The following is a 22,234-nucleotide window of genomic DNA, read 5'->3' on the forward strand; positions in this document are numbered from 1 at the left end:
GAGGAAAGGCAGATGTAGGATAGATGTGCAGAAGTTTGCCTTTAGCCAGCGGGTAGTTGGTTGGTGGAACAGACTTCCATTCCTTGTTGTGGAAGTTGATAGCCTAAATAAATTTAAGGCTGAGCTGGACAGGTATTTGGAGGCACCCCCGTAGCCAGGTGGGAAGGATCAGCATTGCATAGCACACGCTTCTTGATTAGATCGATGATTAGGAGGATGCGGAAAGGTCAGGGAATGACCACCGCATATACCCGGAGCAATATGGCCTTAGTTGCTAATGCTCCTAAAAACCAAATAACAACAACAGGTATTTGGAACAAACGGAGGGGTGAAATGGGAGCATTTTTTTTTTTTTTTTTGGCTGATGCTGCATAAACTTGCTTTCTTGCATCATGTGCCTCTACTAATGCTAAACTCTGTGAAGGCCAGAGATTTAAAAAGTGTGTGGGGAGTGGACAGATGTGTAGTGTTGTGTGCCTTTGTTCTTCTGATCATTTAGCCGTTGGGCCCTTGTTGGGAACCACCGTTACCGCACTTGGCCCTGAGGAGGCAGGTCAGGTACCCAATTAATTTTTTGTACTCTAGCAGGCCCTGCCACCTATTTTCCAAAGATTTCAGTGGCAAGGCCTATGTGAAAAAAAAAAATTAAATAAATAAATAAAAAAAAGGATTAATGCTAGAATATAAAAGGCTAAGAGAGGTTTATGTAAGCATGGTTTAAATTTGGATGTTATTAATTGATAAGTTGTGTGGGTGTACACTGCGAGTTAGACAGATTAGGGGGGAGACTGAAAGCTGGGGGGGAAAGATAAGAGGTATGGGGACGATAGAGAAGGCGACCTCAGAAATTCAGGGAGGCAGACCCATGTCTCACCAGGTGGAAGAAGGGGGTGGTAGGGGGGAGGAGACAGGAACCAATCTCCTTCCCCTGGCCAGGGAGGAGAGGAAAAGAAAACCAGGCTAAAGTGCTAGGTTTGATTGCCAATGTGGCTTGTGGCAGAAAAGTTGCTGGTGTCTCCAGTGTCTGGATTTGGAGTCTTGAGTGGGATCAGGTACCGGTTGATCTTGCCTGCAAATATCAGCTGGATGGAACTTGGATGAAGGAAGTGAATTTCAGTTCAGTTGAGCTTCAATGAGGTTGGTGGTTGATGCTACTGGAGAGGGGTGCCCAGAATCTGTCTCAAGTTATTGGTCTTGGTGGTTTGGGCTCCTTAATGTTCTTCATCTGTTGAAGACATCCTGTGCAAAAGTGGTGAAGTATTTATAATTATCATGGGTATGAATTAGTACATGTTCTTGGTCCTTTGGCAAATTAATAATCTTTGTGATCAGAATAGATCTCAAGTCTTCATAGTCCAGACAGTCATACATTATATGGTGCCAAGATTGGTCAGTGCCACAGTGGCAGCATGGATCATCTCTGATGCCCAGAGATGTTAATTTTTCTTGTATTGTCCCATGGCCTGTGAGGAAGTACGTTATGTACAGGCCGGGGGAAAACCAGCTTGGGGCTTTTGGGAACATGAACGTTACTTCAGGGATGAATTTCTTTGTAATTGCTCCCTTAGTGGATGTGTGCTTTAATTGAGAATATCACTTGCCAGCATTTTGTCAGTGAAATTATTAAGACTTATTCAAATAATTTGTGATCTTCAAGAATCATTTGAATTAGAGGATTAGCTTGAAACATATGGCCTTCCCAAATTTTTGGACATTTCCATTTTTTTGGAAATGTCCAAAAATTTGGGAAGGCCATATGTTTCAAGCTAATCCTCTAATTCAAATGATTCTTGAAGATCACAAATTATTTGAATAAGTCTTAATAATTTCACTGACAAAATGCTGGCAAGTGATATTCTCAATTAAAGCACACATCCACTAAGGGAGCAATTACAAAGAAATTCATCCCTGAAGTAACGTTCATGTTCCCAAAAGCCCCAAGCTGGTTTTCCCCCGGCCTGTACATAAATAATTTGTGATCTTCAAGAATCATTTGAATTAGAGGATTAGCTTGAAACATATGGCCTTCCCAAATTTTTGGACAAGTGGACATGATGAAGATAATATGTTCATGTGCCTAAAATGAAGATCTGCTTTTCTAATCTGTAAATGTAACTGATTGAGTAACAGCTGAGTAACAGTTAATCATCACTGCTGTTACTCAGTCAGTTGAGTAATTGCAGCTGTCAGTCGTAATTATGAGTAACCTGTGAGACCTGTATCCAGGACCGGATTTACATATAAGCTGAACAAGCTACAGCTTAGGGCCTTACATTACAAGGGGCCTTGCTGCATCTTAAAAAATCCTTTTTTAATATTGTCAAAGGTGAACAGTAAGAGAGAAGGGCCTCATAACATGTTATAGCTTAGGGCTACAAGTTCAAATCTGGCCCTGCCTGTATCATAGAGAAAAATAAACTGTTATACTGTTATGAAGTGTAGCAGTATATTAATTAGTAGTTAGTAACCTATAAAGGAAATGATTCTTTTAACATCATTATTAAGTCAGTGCACATCTTAGTTAATTTGCGAATCAATTGTGTATTTTGCATCAGTTTATGGAGATTGTCCTTTATATAGTTTACAGCATCCAAAATGGCAAAGACCATTTCATCTAGTGTTTCCATTTTTTGCTCATATACGAGACGCTATACATCTCCACAAATAAAAAATCTAAGCTAAGTTGTGGGTAGCCAATGTTATGAGTCAGCACAACCAATCCATTGACTTGAGAAGCAGTGATTGAGCTGTGCTTTCACTGAGAACAGCACATGCCAGCATATTGTCATTGAAATTATTAAGACATTCAAATCATTCATGATCTTCAAGAATCATTTGAATTAGAGGATTAGCTTGAAACATATGGCCTTCCCAAATTTTCACCAAACTTGTTTTCTTGGTACTGTTATTTTTGCCTTAGTTTTTATTCTAATTCCAAATAAATTACTTTGTTACATTTATAGGCTCCTACAAGCAGTTAATTACTTATAAATGCAATGTTTAATTAAAGTGTAATATTTTACATTCCCCTTAAATGTTACATATTTATGAGAATTTGATTTATGGTCTTTAAATTGAACTGAATTGCTCTATGCCTGAGTCCACAAACCCTTTGGAATCTATAGGCTGCAAGTCTGCACCTTCTTTTTTAAGAAATATCTTGTTTTTCTTATTTACATCTACACTTTTTGAGATAGAAATTTTACATAAATTGAGAGAGGAACTAAGAAATACCTGGTGATTGTTGTTTGTTTGTTATTTGGTTTTTAGGAGCATTAGCAACTAAGGCCATATTGCTCCGGGATATGCGGTGGTCATTCCTTGACCTTTCCGCATACTCCGTATTTGGTGGTGACGGGCTCGAACCCCGGTCTAATCAAGAAGCATGTGCTACGCACTGCTGCTCCTTCCCACCTGGCTACGGAGGCGCAATACCTGGTGAAATTAAAGGGAAGTGTTAATATATGCTTTATTGAATTATATAATTAAGTGATGATAATAGCATTAAAAACTTATTTATGCCGATATATTTTATTTTTAAATGAGTTTGCAATTATTTGAGCAGTAGTTAGGTCAGTACTGTTTATTGGTCGTCAAAATAATCCTTTGTATTCTAAGAATTTAAGAATTTAAGCAGAACTTATGAATTTGTCATATATGGGGAACAACTTCCTCAGAATTATTGAATTTTACTTGACCCATAGTGAAACATTTTTTACATCTCACTTTTCGGCAGGTTGAAACTGATTTGTTCTACAGTATTTTTATATTATTTGAATCAGGAATTTAGTGATTGATATGTATTGAATGAGTACCCGACAACCTCAAATCTGATGGCTTGTGTTAATTTCCCTCTTTGCGGCAATTATCAAGGATAATATTTTACAACTTCAGGCTAAGGGACATTAAAGAGCTTAAAACAGCTGTCTGACACTGATTTAACAGTATACTATTGTCTGCTTGGCAGAATATGTCAAGAAGAATAAAGTTGGTACAAAGCTAGTTGTATTGAAAGAACAAACACTGCTCTGTAATAATTTTAATTCATGTAATAACTGTTAAAATAAACAAAAATCTTAAAGCTCTTTGATTTGTCAACAACTATTAAATATAGAAGCCATCTTGCTCAAAAGTTAAAGGCATTTCTGTTGCTGACACATCTTTAGATGAAGAATGACAAAAATTTAAGAGAACTTTAGTGGCAGCTTCAAAAAGAGGTGTGGGGAGAAGGTGAGAGAGATAATTTATTGCAACTTCAGTATACAAAGATGCCAAAAATTGCAAGGTTACCCTTCATGGCCATAAGGTCTGTAATGAAAGGGAATTCCAAACAATACAGTAGGCCTAGAAATTTCTGGCATGTAAAACGAATAGATCCTTATTGAAGTATAAAGAAAACTGTAAAGAAGGCTAAGATGTGAGTGAAAGTAGCTAAATAAAATTCTTGAGAAAATTTTATTTAGGTGGAAAGTGGAAAGAGGAAGGTGGAAAAATGTTTTTAGCAGTTAGTTAAAAATCTCGAAAAATGAGGGAAAATTGTAAGTAAGATAATCAAAAATGGTAAGCACAAAGTTAAAACACACTAACACTAATGGCCAGACCCCAAGTTTTTGTTTTCTGTTGTATAAAAAAACAAAAACTTGGGTTAACTAGTATTTCATCAGAGGTAAATGAAGCAAAATGAAGATGGTATAGGATAGGTGTGGGAAGAAAGGGTGAGAGAAGGGAGATTAATTAAACAGATATAATATGTAGGAGTTAGTGATAAAAAGCCTCAGACTGCAGGAAGAGTTTACTGTCATATAAGTTAGTGCATTATTATAATTTCCATACAAAGTAAACCAACTGAAGGTGTGTAGGGACATCATTACATAACATCTCATATTGTGACTTCCTTCACATTGAGTTGCCTATCTCATTATACCTCAAATAAGTAATGCTTCCCCAATAGAGAAGACTATTGTTGCTTATTCACAGTGGGCACAACCATCCAGATGGCCATTTCAGGGTATATATGTAGGGATGTAATGTTCTTTAACTTACAGGCTCCTAAAAGTTGGAGAAAAGCTTAGGGGTTAGTGGAAAGAAGGATAGTAGGAAACCAAAATTTATCCCAAAAGAAAGGAAAGGAGCCACATCCATTTTATTCAGTCACTCATTAATCACTCATTTATACCTTGAATAAGTAATGCTTCCCCAATAGAGAAGACTATTGTTACTTATTCTCAGTCTCAGTAGATACCACCAAAATGGCTATTTCAGGGCTATTTGACCCCTCATTGGTGAGTTGGTAGGTACCCTGATGATATAACAGCCGATAACCCAGTTGTAAATTAAGTTCAAATATAAAAGATGCTAAGTGTTAGTTTAATTATTTGATGTTAGTTAGTTTAATGCATAGTAGGATTTAAGGCTAAAAAGCTTTAGACTGCAGAAAGAGTGTACTGTTAGTGCATTAGCATCATTTCTATACACAGTAAACCAACTGAAGTTATACAGTAGCATCATTAAATAACATCTTATATTGTGAATTCCTTCATAATGATTCACAGAGCCCTGAAATGGTTGTCTGGGTGGCGGTGCCCACTGTGAATAAGTAACAATAGTTTTCTCACTGGGGAAGCATTACTTATTCAAAGTATAATGAGATAGGTAACTTGTTGTGAAGGAATTCACAATATGAGATGTTATTTAATGATGCCATTATACAACTTCAGTTGGTTTACTGTGTATAGAAATGATGCAAATGCATTAAACAGATATTTAAGGCAAAAACGAATAGTTTCATTTTTAATAGGCACAGGGGCAGACCAAGGGGAAAGTTTCAAACACATATTAGAAACAAGGAGGACTTGCTCTGAATAAAGGTCTAAATGGAAATAGGATAGCACAGAAGAAAACAGTGAATTAAAGACATAGTGCAGGACTTATTCATACCTATAGTGATGTATGGACGCACTAGATATAACAGATTTGAATGATGATGATGATATGATTTCAGGGGGATGAGATGGCCAAGCTTTTTTTGACCTTTGATGCTAATGCACTAACTCTGTGAAAAAATGGGATTTGATCTGAAATAAAAGTTAGTTGTCTGCTGCATGTTGAATCCTAGTGGTCTTTATACATTTGACTTAGACTGCAGCAACAAAGGGTATATATTTATGAGAATTATAGTTTTCTTCTGTGAACTAAATTGAATTATGTATTGCCATTTCACCTTCCTATAAATTATATAAATCTACTTATTTACCTGTTTTTAGCACTTGTTAAAATTTTAACATAAATTTGTCATCTCTTTGAGAATTACTTTTTATTTTATTTTAATCTGAAATAAAACTTTCCATGCAGAGCAGTGTGTGTGTGTGTGCACGCGCGCGCGCGCACGCTCATGCGTTCTGAAAATAGAATCTGTACAGAGCTACAAAGGCAATTTATACCACTCTTTTTGAATTGTTTCATTAATTTTATGTCTTATCTATATCTGAGATATTATATTAAATTCATGTACTTTGTTAAAATTTTATGGATTGAAAATTCAAATATAGTTTCTGTGTATATGTACTTCCTCTTATAAATTATAGCTCAGTCTGCATCATCCTCATCATTCCATCCAGGTGATACTCGCAGACCATCACTTTCTTCTAAATGGGAATGTGAATATTGTACCTATCTCAATTCACCCAGTGTTCGTATCTGCAGTGTGTGCTGTAAAACAAAATCTAAAGAAGTGCCTTCTGTTTATCAGTCAAATTTAGGAAAAAAAGAACACATTGATGAGGATATCCACAAAAAAATAACCTCTCCATCGACCAAAAAGAAATTATCACGAATAACAGATGAACAAATGAAGGATCATAATGAGGTTGTTCAACGAAAAATAACCTCTCCATATATCAAAAAGAAATCATCAGGAATAAAGGAATTATCAGAAGATAGAAGTGATGTTTCTGGACTTACTCTAGCTCTTGAAGAAGCCGAAAAGGTAATTTTTTATGTAATTGACAAAGTCAAAATTACCCTTGAGCTTTATATTCATTTGTTCATTATTTTTCTAAACCTGTGCTTTGCTGCTCGTTTCATTATTTTATTATTTTTATGTTTACTATATTAGTTTTCATTTCATATAATCTATAAACCAGTAAGGTGTTTTGTTTGTTTAGATTTACTGTTAGTAATTATTTCAGATGTTTTCAGTTAGTTTTTTTTTTTTTGACATCCAGAACATTTGCATGTCTTACTATTTTTTTCAAAAAATGTGTACTGTATAACACAGGTGTTGTGAGACAACTTTAACACCCGTGTTTTTTTTTTTCCAAAATTTTAACATGAATAGACACTGACTAAAAGATGACTTATTAAGCAAGTTTTTTACAGAAGACAATTTCATTGTACATGTATTTTATTCATTTTTTACATTTTTTTTTGGCACCTCCATAGCCAGGTGGGCAGGAGCAGCAGTGTGTAGCACACGCTTCTTGATTAGACCCGGGGTTCGAGCCCGTGACCACCAAATATGGAGGATGAGGAAAGGTCAGGGAATGGCCACCGCATATCCCCGGAGCAATATGGCCTTAGTTGCTAATGCTCCTAAAACCCAAATAACAAACAGCAACAACAGCATTCTCTTTTAGTTTTAATATTTTGCCATTCAGTGGACAAAGTAGGTTAACTATTTTAGATGGCAAATGCTCCATTAGTTTTGTTTTTTTTTAATTAAAAAAAAATTTAATAATGCTGCACTTTAAAATAAAAATATTTAAGCTGCAATTTTTATTTTTACTTAAAATTTGCAATTTTAATTTTTACTTAAAAAATAAAATTGCAAAATTGTCAGTTTCTCATAATGATCCTACACTTCCAAATAAGACATATTAGCATTAGCATTAGTAGAGGCATATGATGCAAGAAAGAAAGCTTAAATAGCATCAGCCAAAATAAACCCAAAAAAACCCTTCTCATTTCACTTGTCCATTCGCTCCAAATGTTTGTCTAATTCTGCCTTAAATTTATTTAAGTTGTCAACGTCTACAACAACAGATGGAAGTTTGTTCCAGCAATCAACCACCCACTGACTAAAGGCAAATTTCCACACATCTATTCTACAATTGTCTTTCCTCAAGGATAGACAGTTGTAGAATATTCTTCCTCTCCTACAATGACAGATGGAATTAATCTGGGCAAGAGGAAGAATCCCATCAGCATTGAGCCTGCTCAAACCATTCAAGGCTTTATACACCTCAATCAGATCACCCCACAGGTGCCTAGTCTCCATTAGTGAATGGAACAAAGGGTTGCTCTTTCTTCGTAAGAGCAACCCTTTGTTCCATTCACTAATCTTGTTGTCTTTCTCTGTACTCATTCCAGCAGCTCTACATCCTTCCTAAAATGAGGCCTCCAGACCTGTATACAGTACTCAAGGTGTGACCTGACCTTATAACTTATTGCCTTATACAAGGGGATAATCATCTCCTTATCCCTGCTAGAAAAATTCCTGTATATCAACTGTATATTTACAGGCAATCCAATTTACAATATAGTGCATAAATAGGAAATAAGGAACAACTTGGCCATATAGGCCACATAATCTAATGGCCACTGTAGTTTGTGGTCATACCCAAGTGTACAAAATAAAAAGAAGCTTAATTTTTTCTGATGGGTATCCCTTGAGTTATTATGAGTTATTAATTAAGGTATTATGGAAAGCACCATGTAGCAAAAACCAGCATGTTAGAAATCATTTTCCATAGAAAATAACACATGTAGGTTGCATTCTGGACCAGAGTGTGAGATTTCCCATACCTTGATCCAGACTTAAATATTCTTCTATAGTTTACCACCCTCACACATCCCTTGAAATTATTTAGGCTTGTTTCCTAGATTTATGTACCCATTCATTTGAAATGTTGCCATCCTCAGAACATCTTGTCAACATTGGCTGTTGTGGCAAAAAAACAAGAAATCTTGAGATGTTTGCAAGAATTTCTTTGCCAGTATGATCAGATAAATGCATGTCTTATTACCATTCTCTTCCTTGCCAGCCTTGGCCTTTTTTGATGCTACAGTGACATATAGGGAAACCCTGGAGACCACAATTAAAACAAACACACCGTGACCTTGACTCTCTTCCCTAACTAGCAGTTTCCTTGAACCCTTAAGGTATCTTCAGTGATACTGGCAAAAAACCCTTGTATCACCTTTGTTCAAGTGAATAGCGTGTCTACAAAATAGATTCCTTCTATCTATGAGTGGGGCTCAAGCCGATAAAAATTTCCCCAATAGCCTTGCAGAGTCCCTCAAGTCTTGAGTTAATCCACAAGGCTTTCAGTATATAGCCTCTCTTATCATGTCTGAGCAGAATTGCAGAGACACATTCTGACCTAATTTGCAGCATTTTTTTAGCACACTCTATTTATCCAATTAATATCGTTAGGCCCAACGTAAATAATAATGCTGTCTTTATCTCCCTTAAAATCTGACAGTCTGTTAGTAACATCATCAACTGTTGCTCCTGAAAACACCCTGGTTCTGGTCCACCTGTCTTTATTACAACAAATGTTACCCTTTTCCCCTGACAATAGAGTCTCCCAATAAAACCGAATCACCTTCAGCTAGAGCAGTTTGCACTTAACTATTCTGTTCTGGGATCCAAATTGGGGAGGGGGTACATCACTTGGTAGGTCACAAGATACTTCAGTCTCTGACAAGCTCCGAGTTACTTTTTTTTGATTTGGTAGTTGTTGGCGCATCGGCTTCTGTGGCCATATTGCACCTCCCAAGGTTTTTGCAGTACTTTGATCCAAGCCCGAGGCGGGAATCGAACCCGCGACCTTTGGGTTGCCGGGCAGGTACTTTACCCACTCGGCTAGCCCGGTCGGCATCTCCGAGTTACATTGCTTAGATGGAAAGGCCTGTGGACATTTTTGGTGTGTGTCATGAGTTTGTCACTTGAATAGCCTATGGCATGTGTTCTAAGGTCAATATAGTAGACAAACCAAGCTCAACTGACAATTATTTTCTCTGCACCCAATGTAAGGAGTGTACCATTCTCAAATTTAAACTTGAAAGAAATGATTTTAAATTATTATCATTCTGTTTTGAACTATGTACATAATTTATTTAATATTTACATAATACACATTTTAAAAAGTTTGCAAATTTATACAATTTTTTTTGTTTTCTTTAAAGGAAATCACTAAAGGCCTAGAAGAACTGATGAAACTGAGGGATGAAGGTAAAACTAAGATAAGTGATCATGTGCAAATGAAAAATGAGACATCAGATGCAATGCAGGAGGACAATGTGATAGAAACTGGTAATATACCAGAATTACTTAGAACAAAGCATGATGCAAATAGTGGGACAGCCAAAACTAGTAGCATTATTCAACCAGTAGTTGATGAAAAGCTATTAATTGATAAAATTCCTGAATTACTCTTAGAAATCATGCCAGATTCTAAGCCAGTTGACAAAAAAGTTTTGTCTTCTCATTTAAATGTGCAGGAAACAAGAAAAGAAACTTCATTTACCACAGATAGAGAAAGAACTTCTGAAATGACTTGGGCAGAAGCATCAATGAATGTTTCAGATATTCAATCTCGGGTACCTATAAAATCAGTAGAAATGGAAATTTTGAATAATCTACAGCAGGTCACAACTGTTATTACTACATCTGTGGATATTGCACCAGAGACATTTATACTGCATGCAGAAACAACAGCATCGGCAACTCCAGTTCCAAAGTATGGTACACCTATACCTTCAATAGGATCAGTTCAAACAATAACAGAAAATTATATGAAAAAATCTCAAGATAATCAAGTGAAAGGCTCTGAAATAGGAATACAAACTTCGTCTGATTTTACATTTGATACCGATACACAGGTTGATATGGAGGTCACTGTCGATAGCAACAGCATTAATACTGGTGTAGAATCTGATTCTTTGAGTTATTCATCAGCTCCAACCTCTCCTGTGCCTATAATTAGAGGTCCAATGACACAAACTGTGGAAGTATCCACATCACCTCCAACCTCTCCTGTGCCTATAATTAGAGGTCCAATGACACAAACTGTAGAAGTATCCACATCACCTCCAACAGAAGAGGTAATTGCCATTCCACCACCTTCAGCAGTCACATCCAAAGAAAATCAAAAGCAGCGAAAAGATTCTTCCTGTCAAACACATCAAGAAATTATATCAGATTTCTTACTTCAGAGAGAGAGAGATCTTCATGACGAATTTCCATATTCCATAGCCAATGGACATGGCCCACTGGGAAGACTTCCTTATTCTCATACCAAAATAGAAACAGCTACTTCACCTTTACCTCAGAATGCATACAGCCAGGCTGGATTTGATAGAGGTCCAGGAATTAGCAACATGCATAGGTCACACTCTCGTGCTTCCCTATTTGGAGGAAGACTAAATGACAATCGACCTTTATATCCTCATAATTTTGAAGACTTTGGCTATGGGCCACCAATGTATCGCAGTTTGAGCCGCACCTCTCTCTCTGGTGAATTAGTAAGTTAACTTATTTCATAATTTGTATTGATTATTTGTATAATTAATTATAAATATAAATTAATTATTTGAATCATTAATAATTAATGAAAGAAAATTGACCCCACCACAGAAAATGAAAATCAAACATAAGCCCCACTGCAACTACTGTGGTTGCAGTTATATAGTTCACCTTGACAGTGGAAGATGGTGCCTCCGTAGCCAGGTGGGCAGGAGCAGCAGTGCATAGCACACGCTTTTTGATTAGACCGGGGTTCGAGCCCATGACCACCAAATATGGAGGATGCGGAAAGGTCAGGGAATGACAACCGCATATCCCGGAGCATTATGGCCTTAGTTGCTAATGCTCCTAAAAACCAAATAACAAACAAACATGAGTGGAAGATGCTCTGGTTGTGGATTGAGCTCATTCCCAATTTTGGTTGGCAGATAAAGTGCTAGAGTTCCTCAGCATAGTAGAAAACCATATGAGTACCTACTATATACCAGTTTTTTAAACACATTGACTGCACCCTAGAATGACATTTAAATGGATAGTGATGTCAAAATGCATACACAAATGATTCAAAAAACACGACAGGAAGGCATTAGTATCTTCTCTACTTTGCATAGTCACTTAGTCATAATCCTTAGAAGAGAATTTTTGTAATATTCTTGCACATGATATCTGGTCATAGTATCAATTACCTCTCACTGCTTTAGCATTGGGAATTGCATTGTGATAAGATTCATATATCACAAAGGGTTACCTACCATATACCAAATTTTGAACACACTGATTGCACCCCCAGAATGACATTTAAATGGATAGTGATTGTCAAAATGTCACTATCCATTTAAAATGCATACATTAATGACTCAAAGAACATGACAGGAAGGCATTAACATCTCTACTTTGCATAGTTATTTAGTCATAATCCTTAGAAGAGAATTTTTGTTGTACATGATATCTGGTCATAGTATTAATTACCTCTCATTGCTTTAGCATTGGGAATTTTATTGTGATTAGATTCGTATATCACAAAGGGTTACTCCTGAAGTAATTCTCCATACTAAAATATATATAGTTTTACAAAACTATATTTATTTTAGAGCACTGTTATCAGGGCCAGATCTAGACATGATGAGGCCCTAAGCCAAAGCACATGAAGAGTCCCCAAAAATAAAATTATGCATTTTTATCTCCACAAAAGGAAACAGGGAGGACCCCCCACTTGGATAATAAGGCTCAAGCTTGGTTTATTTGGCTTATGTCTAAATCTGACTCTGACTGTTTGTGTATACTCTTAGTTGTCTGATGTCACCAGGGGTCTCCCCATCTCCACATGTTTGTGTATACCATATAGGTACATCCTTCCTGCATTTTATTATGTTAATGATATCATATTCCCACCAGTGATGTGGCTGAAAAAATCCTTAAACATGGCTGCCTTTAGGAATGTCCATCAAGAGCAGTGTGCACTAGATGAATTTTTGTAGTGGCAAATGATGAAAGGAAGCAAGCCTATACAGCATTGGCCAAAAAAAAAAGCACACTACTCACTTCAACCTTATCTCTCTGTCCTTTCTAATAAATAATTTGTCTAATTCTTCCTTAAATTTATTCAAACTATCCCCTTCCATAACACCAGATGGAAGTTTATTCCAACAATCAATCACTCTGTGGGTTCTTACATGTAGAATGCAGGTGACTTGCTTTCTGGGAATCACCACCTTTATGCAGCTTAAAATATGTAAGTTAATGGGAATGCACACAATAGCATCATGTCAGGACTGGTAATTGCTGGTTGTGTTAATCTGCTTGATTATTGGATTGAATTGTAGTATAAACTTGTTGATTGTCAGCAGCTGAAGCAGTGGGTATTGTGTTGCTGCTGTGCACTGATTGGAGGAATGAATTGGCAGTATGGTAGATGTGCAGAAATGAAATGTTTTTGCTTCTCAGTTTACATAAATCTTCCTCTGATAGTTTTGGTGTGTTAGTCCATGTGTTTGTTAATTATTGATCAGTCTTTTTTAAAATATAATTAAAAGTGTTTCAAAGTTTTCCTTTTCCAAAGTTGGCAACCTTACTTGATTGTGTACATACTACTCAGTGCACACGTACACAGACTAACATATGTGATGGCCTCATGAAATGCAGGTTTCTGGAATGGACAACAGATTCTGGTCAACTGCCTTCTGTGTATCCTTAGCCAAAGAGAAGATGAATACATTCCTGATGTGGGCAGTAGGTTCTAGTCAGTCTGCATTTTACATGTACTCGTAAGTACCCTGTGGCTGAAAGAAAATTTTCACACATCTATTCTGCAGCTATCTTCTTTCAATTTAAGTTTATATCCCCTTATACATATTGTCTAAGAAAGCCTAAGGATGCCATTAACAATTAGTTTAATCAAAATCTGTTTTAAACATTAAATCAGGTCTCTTTGCAGATGCCTAGTTTCCAAGCACTGCAATTTGTGAACTGAAGTCTTTCATGGTAAAAGTACCCTTTTGTGTCCTTGGCTAATTTTGCTGTTTTCTTTCTGTACTGTTGCAGCACAGTTTGTTGATGGCCCAAGCTGACAACATCTGCAAAAAATGGACATGCTGATCTGTGCAACTGCCTTCACAGGGGCTGCCCAGATAGATGCCATTCTTAAAAAGCTGAACATTGTTATTATGAGAAGTAAGCATGTAACACTTAGAGAATTGTCACTCCATCTGAACATATGTGAAGAAAACGTACACCAAATAGTGAAACAGTCAACCTATGCAAAGGTTTGCATAGGTTGGCTGTTTCACTATTTACCTATGCAAAGGGTTGCATAGCCAAGATAAGAATTTTATTATCAAGTCATTCAGGCTCCTGTACTGTGATAACACAAGGCAGTTGATCATGTATAAAAACAAGTGATGTTTCTAGTTAATGCATCTGTATAGTGTACAAGTAACAGCACTCTAGAATATATATATATATATACAGCTCTTAGATATTCTTTTAATTTACCCACAGGGCACAAGTAAACCCTGATACCAAAACTATAAAGATAATCCCTTAGATTCTTGTCCACCAAACCATCTGGCAATGAGATTAAGAAAACCACAATATATATATATATACAGGGTGTCTCAAAAATACACGGCATGACTTCAGGAATGAGTTCCTCATATGTAGAAAATAAAAATATTTATATCAACATAGTTCCGGAAATGCTTGGTTCCCAAGTTATTAACAGGAATGTGTTATCTCCCGCAGGTCCCAAATGTCTTGGTACTGACAGAATCTGGTGGTTTTCCATTACAACCATGTACTCAAATCAGGAGCAAGTGGATATGCACTTTATGTAGGTTTGGCAGACGGCAATGCTCTGGAGGCTTGTCATTTGTACCACGAAAGGTTCCCAGAACGAAGATGTCCAGACAGGAAAACATTTGAAGGTATCCATAGCCGCCTTTGTGAACATGAGACCTTACACCTCGTGCTGCCGACAGAGAATGACCAAGATCTATGACTCCTGAAGTAAGGGGTGGACCAACTGCCTGGCCTCTATGCTCACCTGATTTAAACCCATTAGATTTCTTCTTGTGGGGCCATTTAAAGTCATTGGTGTATTCAACTCCGGTAGCTGATGTGGAAACGCTCCGCAATTGAATTGTGGCAGGTTGTGAGACAATACTAAACATGTCAGGAATTTGGCATCGTCTTCACGAGTCCATGAGACATCGATGTGAGGCCTGTATTCAGGCAGAAGGTGGGCATTTCGAACAATTACTATAAGGTGATGTGAACAGTTAAATCTTAAGTGTCTGTCATAGACAGACACTTAAAACCTTCAAAACTCGGAAATCAAGCATTTCCAGAACTATGTTGATATAAAATATTTTTATTGTCTACATATGAGGAATTCATTCCTGAAGTTATGCCATGTATTTTTGAGACACCCTGTATATATATATACTTATATCTAAATAATGTTTAAAATATTTGAAAACTGAATCTTACATAAAAAAAAGGGTAAAGCATACATCAGAGGCAGCAAGAAGCATTTTCCTCTACATGATGCTTCAGATATAAAATTAAGTTAGAATAATGATTAAGAATAAATAAAAAATAATTGTAATTATTTTTTGTTTAAAAGTTTTTTTTTATTTTAACTAAGAATAAAAAAATAATAATAATAATTGGCCTTGTGGTTCTCTGTTGAGATGGGGCATAATGGTCAGTCTATTTCTGTTTTTGTTTTATTTTATTTTATTGTAGTTGTACACATCTCTGCTGGTGATATTTCACATAAATTTGAACCTGGTGCCCGTCAGAGGGGGTGCCATTAAATTTCATTTAATTGGCAGTCCAAAATTTAATTGATTATATTTTATTATCTTTGTTTTTAAGATTTTCTAAACTATCTTGGAGAGGTTCTGTTACAATAATTTTACTCTTGTCACCCTTCTCTTCCCTCCCTGTTGGTTTGATCGTTACGTTTAATTTTGACATTTTCGCTTTTCTGTCTTGCCATGCTGCTGGCATTTTTATTTATTCTTAATCATTATTATAACTTAATTATATATATATATATATAAAACAAAAATCTTTGAATTAGATCTGAAGTTGATTTGCAAAAATTTTTTAGAAATTTAATTCTACTAGAATTTTAAGAATTACATAATAACAACCCTTAGTTACTGTCTTTGCAGTCATTGGAGAAATAGTAAGAAAATACCACAAAAATTTGACTCAATTATGTACTTATTTACATTTGAGTGTTTTGAGTGCTCTTTTATCTTCAAATATATAACTCTGTAAAAAAATTGTGGAGCATTACCTTAGGAGTGAACATTGTATTTGTCCTGGTACCTTGAAGATACAGGCAGACTCCATGCTTTAATATGTGTATGCTGTCATTAGTTGCTTTTAGCATGAAGTTGCTTAGTCTGTTTTTCTAATATTTTGATTATAGTTTAAATAGATAAAAATTAATAAAAATTTCTTATAGTTTAAATAAATAAAAAATTAATAAAGATTAATAAAAATTTCAATTTTTTTTGCCTTTCTGTTATCAAATATTAACTTTGTTATAAAGGAAAAATGCAAAAAGAAAAGACTGCATTTTTTAGTAGGATTTATAATTAATTTTATATTAAAAATACGCATGCAAAATGGAAAAAACATCTAGGTTTACAGACCTGCTCAGTTTACACTACATCGCATTAAAATTGAAAGACATTTTAGAAATTTTAGAATCACTTACAAAAGTACACTAATTGATGATTGCTGCAGAGAAGACAAGATTATCATCTTGTCTTCTCTGCAGCAATTCAAGATTATCATCTTGTCTTCTCTGCAGTTAGTGTTTTCAAAGGTTGCAGATAGATAAAGAATAGACTACATTTAAATACAATAAAAAAAGATTTTGCATGCCAAGACCCCTTCTTTATCAGGAACCACAAGGCACTGGGTCCAAAAAAAAAACAAGGGATATAGTATTTCAGTAACCTCAAACTTGCCATAGGATTGAGTTGAAAGACTGTGGTCCAATGCTCTGCAAACTATAATTACATGAAGTATTTACCCAGTGGAAACTGAAGACCAAAGAAAATTGTATTTCTTTTAGTAAATTTCTATTTATTGGGGGATGAGGAAACAATCAGATCATCCCAACAGGTTACTGATATTTTGTTTGTACTTGGCATATACAACATGTTGAAATTGCCATTTTTACTTTCTATCTGAGCCCATTCATTGTTTTCACTTTTCAATGTTCCTTTAGTACTGTTAAAATAAACAAAAATATTTTGTTTATTTTGCCTTTTCATAGCTATAGTAAGGGTGAAATTCACTCATGAGTAATTGATCTCAGAATGGTATTCTCTAAATAATTACTATCCATTACATGAGGCAGCAATTATTTTAAAATTGTACTAAAGGTAGAGAATACCTTTAGTACAATTTTAACCTTTAGTAGAATTATTCAAGCTGTTGCTGTTGTTGCCATTGAATTCTTCCTTTGCCATGGATTTTTTTTCCTCTCTATAAAACTACCTTTTAAATTGTATCATCCCTCTTTTGGTTATTCCAAAATTTATATTTGAGCATTGTAGCATTAGGAGCAAATTACTACCATGGACAAAGGGATGGTTAAGTGTTAGGAGACAGAAGTAGTTACAAATGGCCATTGCTCTTCATTAACTGATGTTAATGAAGTTATGAAGTTAATGATGTTAATGTTAACTTCAAGATGCCTGGTCAGCGTGAAGAGGAAAAGACCAAACCCTCCAGCATATGACATCATGACAAAACAAATGGCCCTCAGTCCCCAGCGGCTTTCACTCCCCCTCTTACAGCAGCGAGAGGATCAGAGTGGAAGCAGAGGGTGCTAAGAATCTCTGGGTATGACCAGGCTGCCATGCACGGAAACTGAACTTGGCCTGTTACAAAGTAAGATCACTCACCAGTGAAGACAGGATATTAGAGCTGGAAAAGGAATTAGAAAATGTGAATTGGAATATCATCGGTTTGGCTGAAACAAGAAGAAAAAATGAATCACTTATAAGTTTATCAAGTGGAAATCTGCTGTACACCAATGGAAACAATGAAAGAAGTGAAGGTGGAGTTGGGTTTCTGGTCCATAAAGATTTAAAAAACAACATTTTGGAATTCAAAAGTACATCACCAAGGGTGTCAAGACTAATACTCAAGATTTCTAAGAGGTACAAGCTAAAGGTTATAATGATTTATGCACCAACATCGAGCCATGATGATGAAGAGGTTGAAGAAATATACACCGAAATTGAGTCTTCTAGATGTGCAGAAAACCCACTACACTATTATTATGGGGGGACTTCAATGCTAAGGTTGGAAAAAGACAAAACAGTGCAGAAAGGGGAACTATAGGAAATTTTGGAATTGGTGAAAGAAATGAAAGAGGCGACAGGCTTGTGGAATTTGCAGAATCTCAAGGATTGTCAGTAATGAACACTTTTTTCAAGAAAAGGGTGAACAGAAAGTGGACATGGAAGAGTCCAAATGCACTAACAACTAATGAAATCGACTTCATCCTCACTAACAAAAGATATATTGTGAATGATGTTATTGTCCTGAATAAGGTAAATGTTGGAAGTGATCACGGAATGGTAAGATGTACACTTGATATAGATGTAGGAAAGGAAAGGAAAGGAAAAAACTGACTTGAGTAAATAATACAAAGGTCTTTGAGATAACAGAAGAGGAGAAAAAGCAGTATGTACTGGAACTTAAGAACAAGCTTGAGCTTCTGCAGACTGCTCAGGACCAAGAGATCAACGAGGAATATTACAACTTTCTGAAAGTGATAAAGCCCAAGAAACTTATAGGGAAAAAGAAATCCAAAGAAGAAAAAATTAGTCAAGAAACACTTGTTATGATGAACTGAAGGCGAAAAATGAAGTGCAAGATAAACACTGACAAGGAGAAAATTGAGTATACTGAGTTATGCAAAGCCATTAGAAAGAGACTCAGAGAGGACATAAGAAGATTTAACACAAGAAAAGTAGAACAAGCATTAAGAGAAAACAAAGGATTTAAATCAGCAGCCATGAACAGTAATACAGAAAGACAAATGATACTGAAACTGAAGAATAGCGATAGTGTACTTATAAACAGCAGAGAAGGCATAGTTCAAATAGCAGAAGACTACTATAAAGAATTATACAAGGAGCGAGGGAATGATGCCAGCAGTGGGGAAGATGGATTGCAAATTAGCAACACATACAACATACCTGATATTCTTCCTGATGAGGTAGAACATGCATTGAAGAAAATGAAGAATCAGAAAGCCCTGGGGGAAGATGAAGTTACTGTAGAGTTGTTAAAATTGGGAGGAAGAGACATAACACAAAAACTGGCAAGGCTCTTCACAAAGTGCATTAGAAAAGGTGTGATGCCTAAGCAGTTGAATAATGCAATCATAGTTTTGCTGCATAAGACAGAAGATAAATCAGAAATTGGAAATTATAGACCAATTAGCTTGTTATCCCACATCTACAAGTTGTTCACAAGGGTCATTACTAACATATTAGAAAGAATACTTGATGAGAATCAACCGAAAGAGCAAGCTGGCTTTAGGACAGGATTCTCAACTATGGATCACCTTCACGTAATATCACAGCTAATGGAGAAAGCAAATGAATATAAAACACCATTATGCCTGGCATTTGTGGATTATGAAAAGGCATTTGACTCCATACAGCCTAAGGCAATGTTTCGGGCACTGGAAAGACAAGGCATAGATACCCCACATATTATGATTTTGAAGAAAATATATGAGAAAGCTACCTCCTTTATTAGACAAGACAAAGACAGTAGGAAATTTAAAATTGAGAAAGGAGTTCGACAAGGAGACACAATATCTCCGAAACAGTTTACTGCTGCCCTTGAGGAAGCTTTCCGAAGATTAGACTGGTCGCAGAAAGGAGTCAATGTCAATGGAGAGTACCTAAACCATTTATGATTTGCAGATGACATTGTGGTCATAAGCCACGATCCCAAAGAATTAGAGGAAAATCTTAATCAGTTATGCACAGTTAGTAAGGATTTTGAACTAAAGATGAATATAGCTAAAACAAAAGTAATGATGAACAAGTATGCCACAGAAAGAGAAATAATGATTGAAGGAGCAGTAATTGAAAAGGTGGAGTCATACACTTATCTGGGACAAGTTATTAGCTGTAATAATGATAAATGGCTGGAAGTCAAGAAAAGAATAAATTTTGGATGGATAGCATTCAGGAAATATAGTCACATACTGAAAAGCAATATCCCAGTTTGTCTGAAACGTAAAATAATGAACCAATGATTGAAGGAGCAGTAGTTGAAAAGGTGGAGTCATATACTTATCTGGGTCAAGTAATTAGCTGTAATAATGATAAATGGCTGGAATTCAAGAGAAGAATAAATTTTGATTGTATAGCATTCAGGAATATAGTCACATACTGAGGAGCAATATCCAAATTTGTCTGAAATGTAAATGAACCAATGTATGCTTCCCACCATGACTTATGGAAGTGAAACTTGGGCACTCACCAAAAGAATAGAAGAGAAGCTGAGAACTACACAGTGAAGAATGGAACGAATTATATTGGGAATCAGACTATTAGATAAGAAGAGAAATACATGGATTAGGCAACAAACTCAGTAAAGGACATTCTTATCAAAACTAAAGAACTAAAATGGTCTTGGGCAGGACACATAGCTCAAAGATATGATGACATATGGACTAAGAAAATAACAGAACCCAAGAGGAGCTAGAAGAAAACCTGGAAGACAACGACAGAGATGGACAGATGAAATTCATAAGTTTGTGGGTAGTAAATGGATGGCCATTGCGCAAAACAGAAGGAACTAGAAAGTTGTTGGAGAGGCCATCATCCTGCAGTGGATTGAAAAGGGCTGATGGATGGTCAACAGTAACTGAAATTTGGAATCATGAGTTGTTCAGAATAACAGATATAGTAACACAACAGCAACTAACTAGAATAAACAACAGGTACTATCCACCATCCATATGACCACTCTATCTCCTAATGTCCTATCCAAGGGGTTGGTTGGTTGCTGATCATTTGAAAGCTGCTAGTATGTATTGGAGAATCCTTTGAGGGTGTTATGAGTTGGCAATATCAGGTTTCATTCTAATCATGCTATCTTGATAGGGTGTGGGATGGGAGATCCATGGCAGAGCCTCCTCTACTGATATTGCATTCCACATAGAGTTTAGAAATGCACCATCAGCACCAATAATTGAACATTCTTGCATTATATTAGAATTTGAGCAACATCAAATTTATAAGTGTTACGACTGCATATTTTATTTAATTTAGTCATTCCAGCAGAAATGCGGGAACAGTTATCATTTCTCCTCTTCTGGATCAACCTCTTTAACACAGGATGCCCAGATTCCAAACTTTGCCTTTCTCCCCCCCCCCCAACAAAAAAAATCTGATAGGATGTCTTTTATAGCAGCTGTAGAGAAGACCACCAAAGGAGACACATTTCCCTTTCCTTCCCCCCCCCCAGCCAAGGTAAGGAGATCAGAATGGATCCTATTACCACCCAACTCAGACTCTCTGAAAAGGTTGCCCAACATGCTAACAGTTCACTAGCAACCGGAGATCCATTGACCTTGTGGCTAATGAACAGTACTTAATTCTTTGTTCCAGTTATTTACCATTGTATTACTGTATGTTATTCATTGCATATAACACAGCTGTAAATTAATTTAATATTTTGTTATTGTTACCTGTTATGTAAATTTTAAGCTATTGTAATAATAAGACCACTTTGAAGACTTTCAGGGTAGGATCAAAATGTATGATTTTATCTCAGTTTTACATTTTCCTCAACTTTGTATTTATCTTTCCCTTCAGTAAAATTGAAATTGTACATACTTGTGTGTAATTATGTTAAAATATATTACTTTTGCTGCTTTTTTATTTTAAAGAAATCAACAGATTTTCTCCATAGATTATTTGTAAATCCATTTTTAATTGAAAAATGAGTCATTATAATAATTTCTTTCAGGATGGATGGAGATCTGATGCTCGTCCACTTCATAAACCTGATTATTATCTCAGTATGGAAGAATTAGTTGAACGAAGAAGACAGGATACCATGAAAGCTCAAGGATTAGAACTTGTTCGCATGATACGGGTGAGGTTCTGTGTTAATTTTACAAGTATGTTGTTTGTTTGT

The 22,234-nt window shown here is 35.9% G+C and overlaps 1 protein-coding gene across 4 annotated transcripts in view; it reads left to right on the forward strand.

The window, feature by feature from the left end:
* LUBEL (Linear Ubiquitin E3 ligase) overlaps positions 1–22,234 on the forward strand; it is a 215,769-nt gene that overhangs the window by 103,562 nt on the left and 89,973 nt on the right. For all 4 annotated transcript variants that reach the window (XM_090377589.1, XM_090377590.1, XM_090377588.1 and 1 more), the window contains 3 exons: positions 6,585–6,985; positions 10,189–11,526; positions 22,064–22,192. In XM_090377589.1, coding sequence (XP_090233715.1) covers positions 6,585–6,985; positions 10,189–11,526; positions 22,064–22,192 — 1,868 coding nt within the window. The remainder of the gene's footprint in view (positions 1–6,584; positions 6,986–10,188; positions 11,527–22,063; positions 22,193–22,234) is intronic.

The sequence above is a fragment of the Mastigoproctus giganteus genome, chromosome 7, assembly GCF_048544385.1.
Source record: "Mastigoproctus giganteus isolate SK-2022 chromosome 7, ASM4854438v1, whole genome shotgun sequence".
NCBI classification, from domain to species: domain Eukaryota; kingdom Metazoa; phylum Arthropoda; class Arachnida; order Uropygi; family Thelyphonidae; genus Mastigoproctus; species Mastigoproctus giganteus.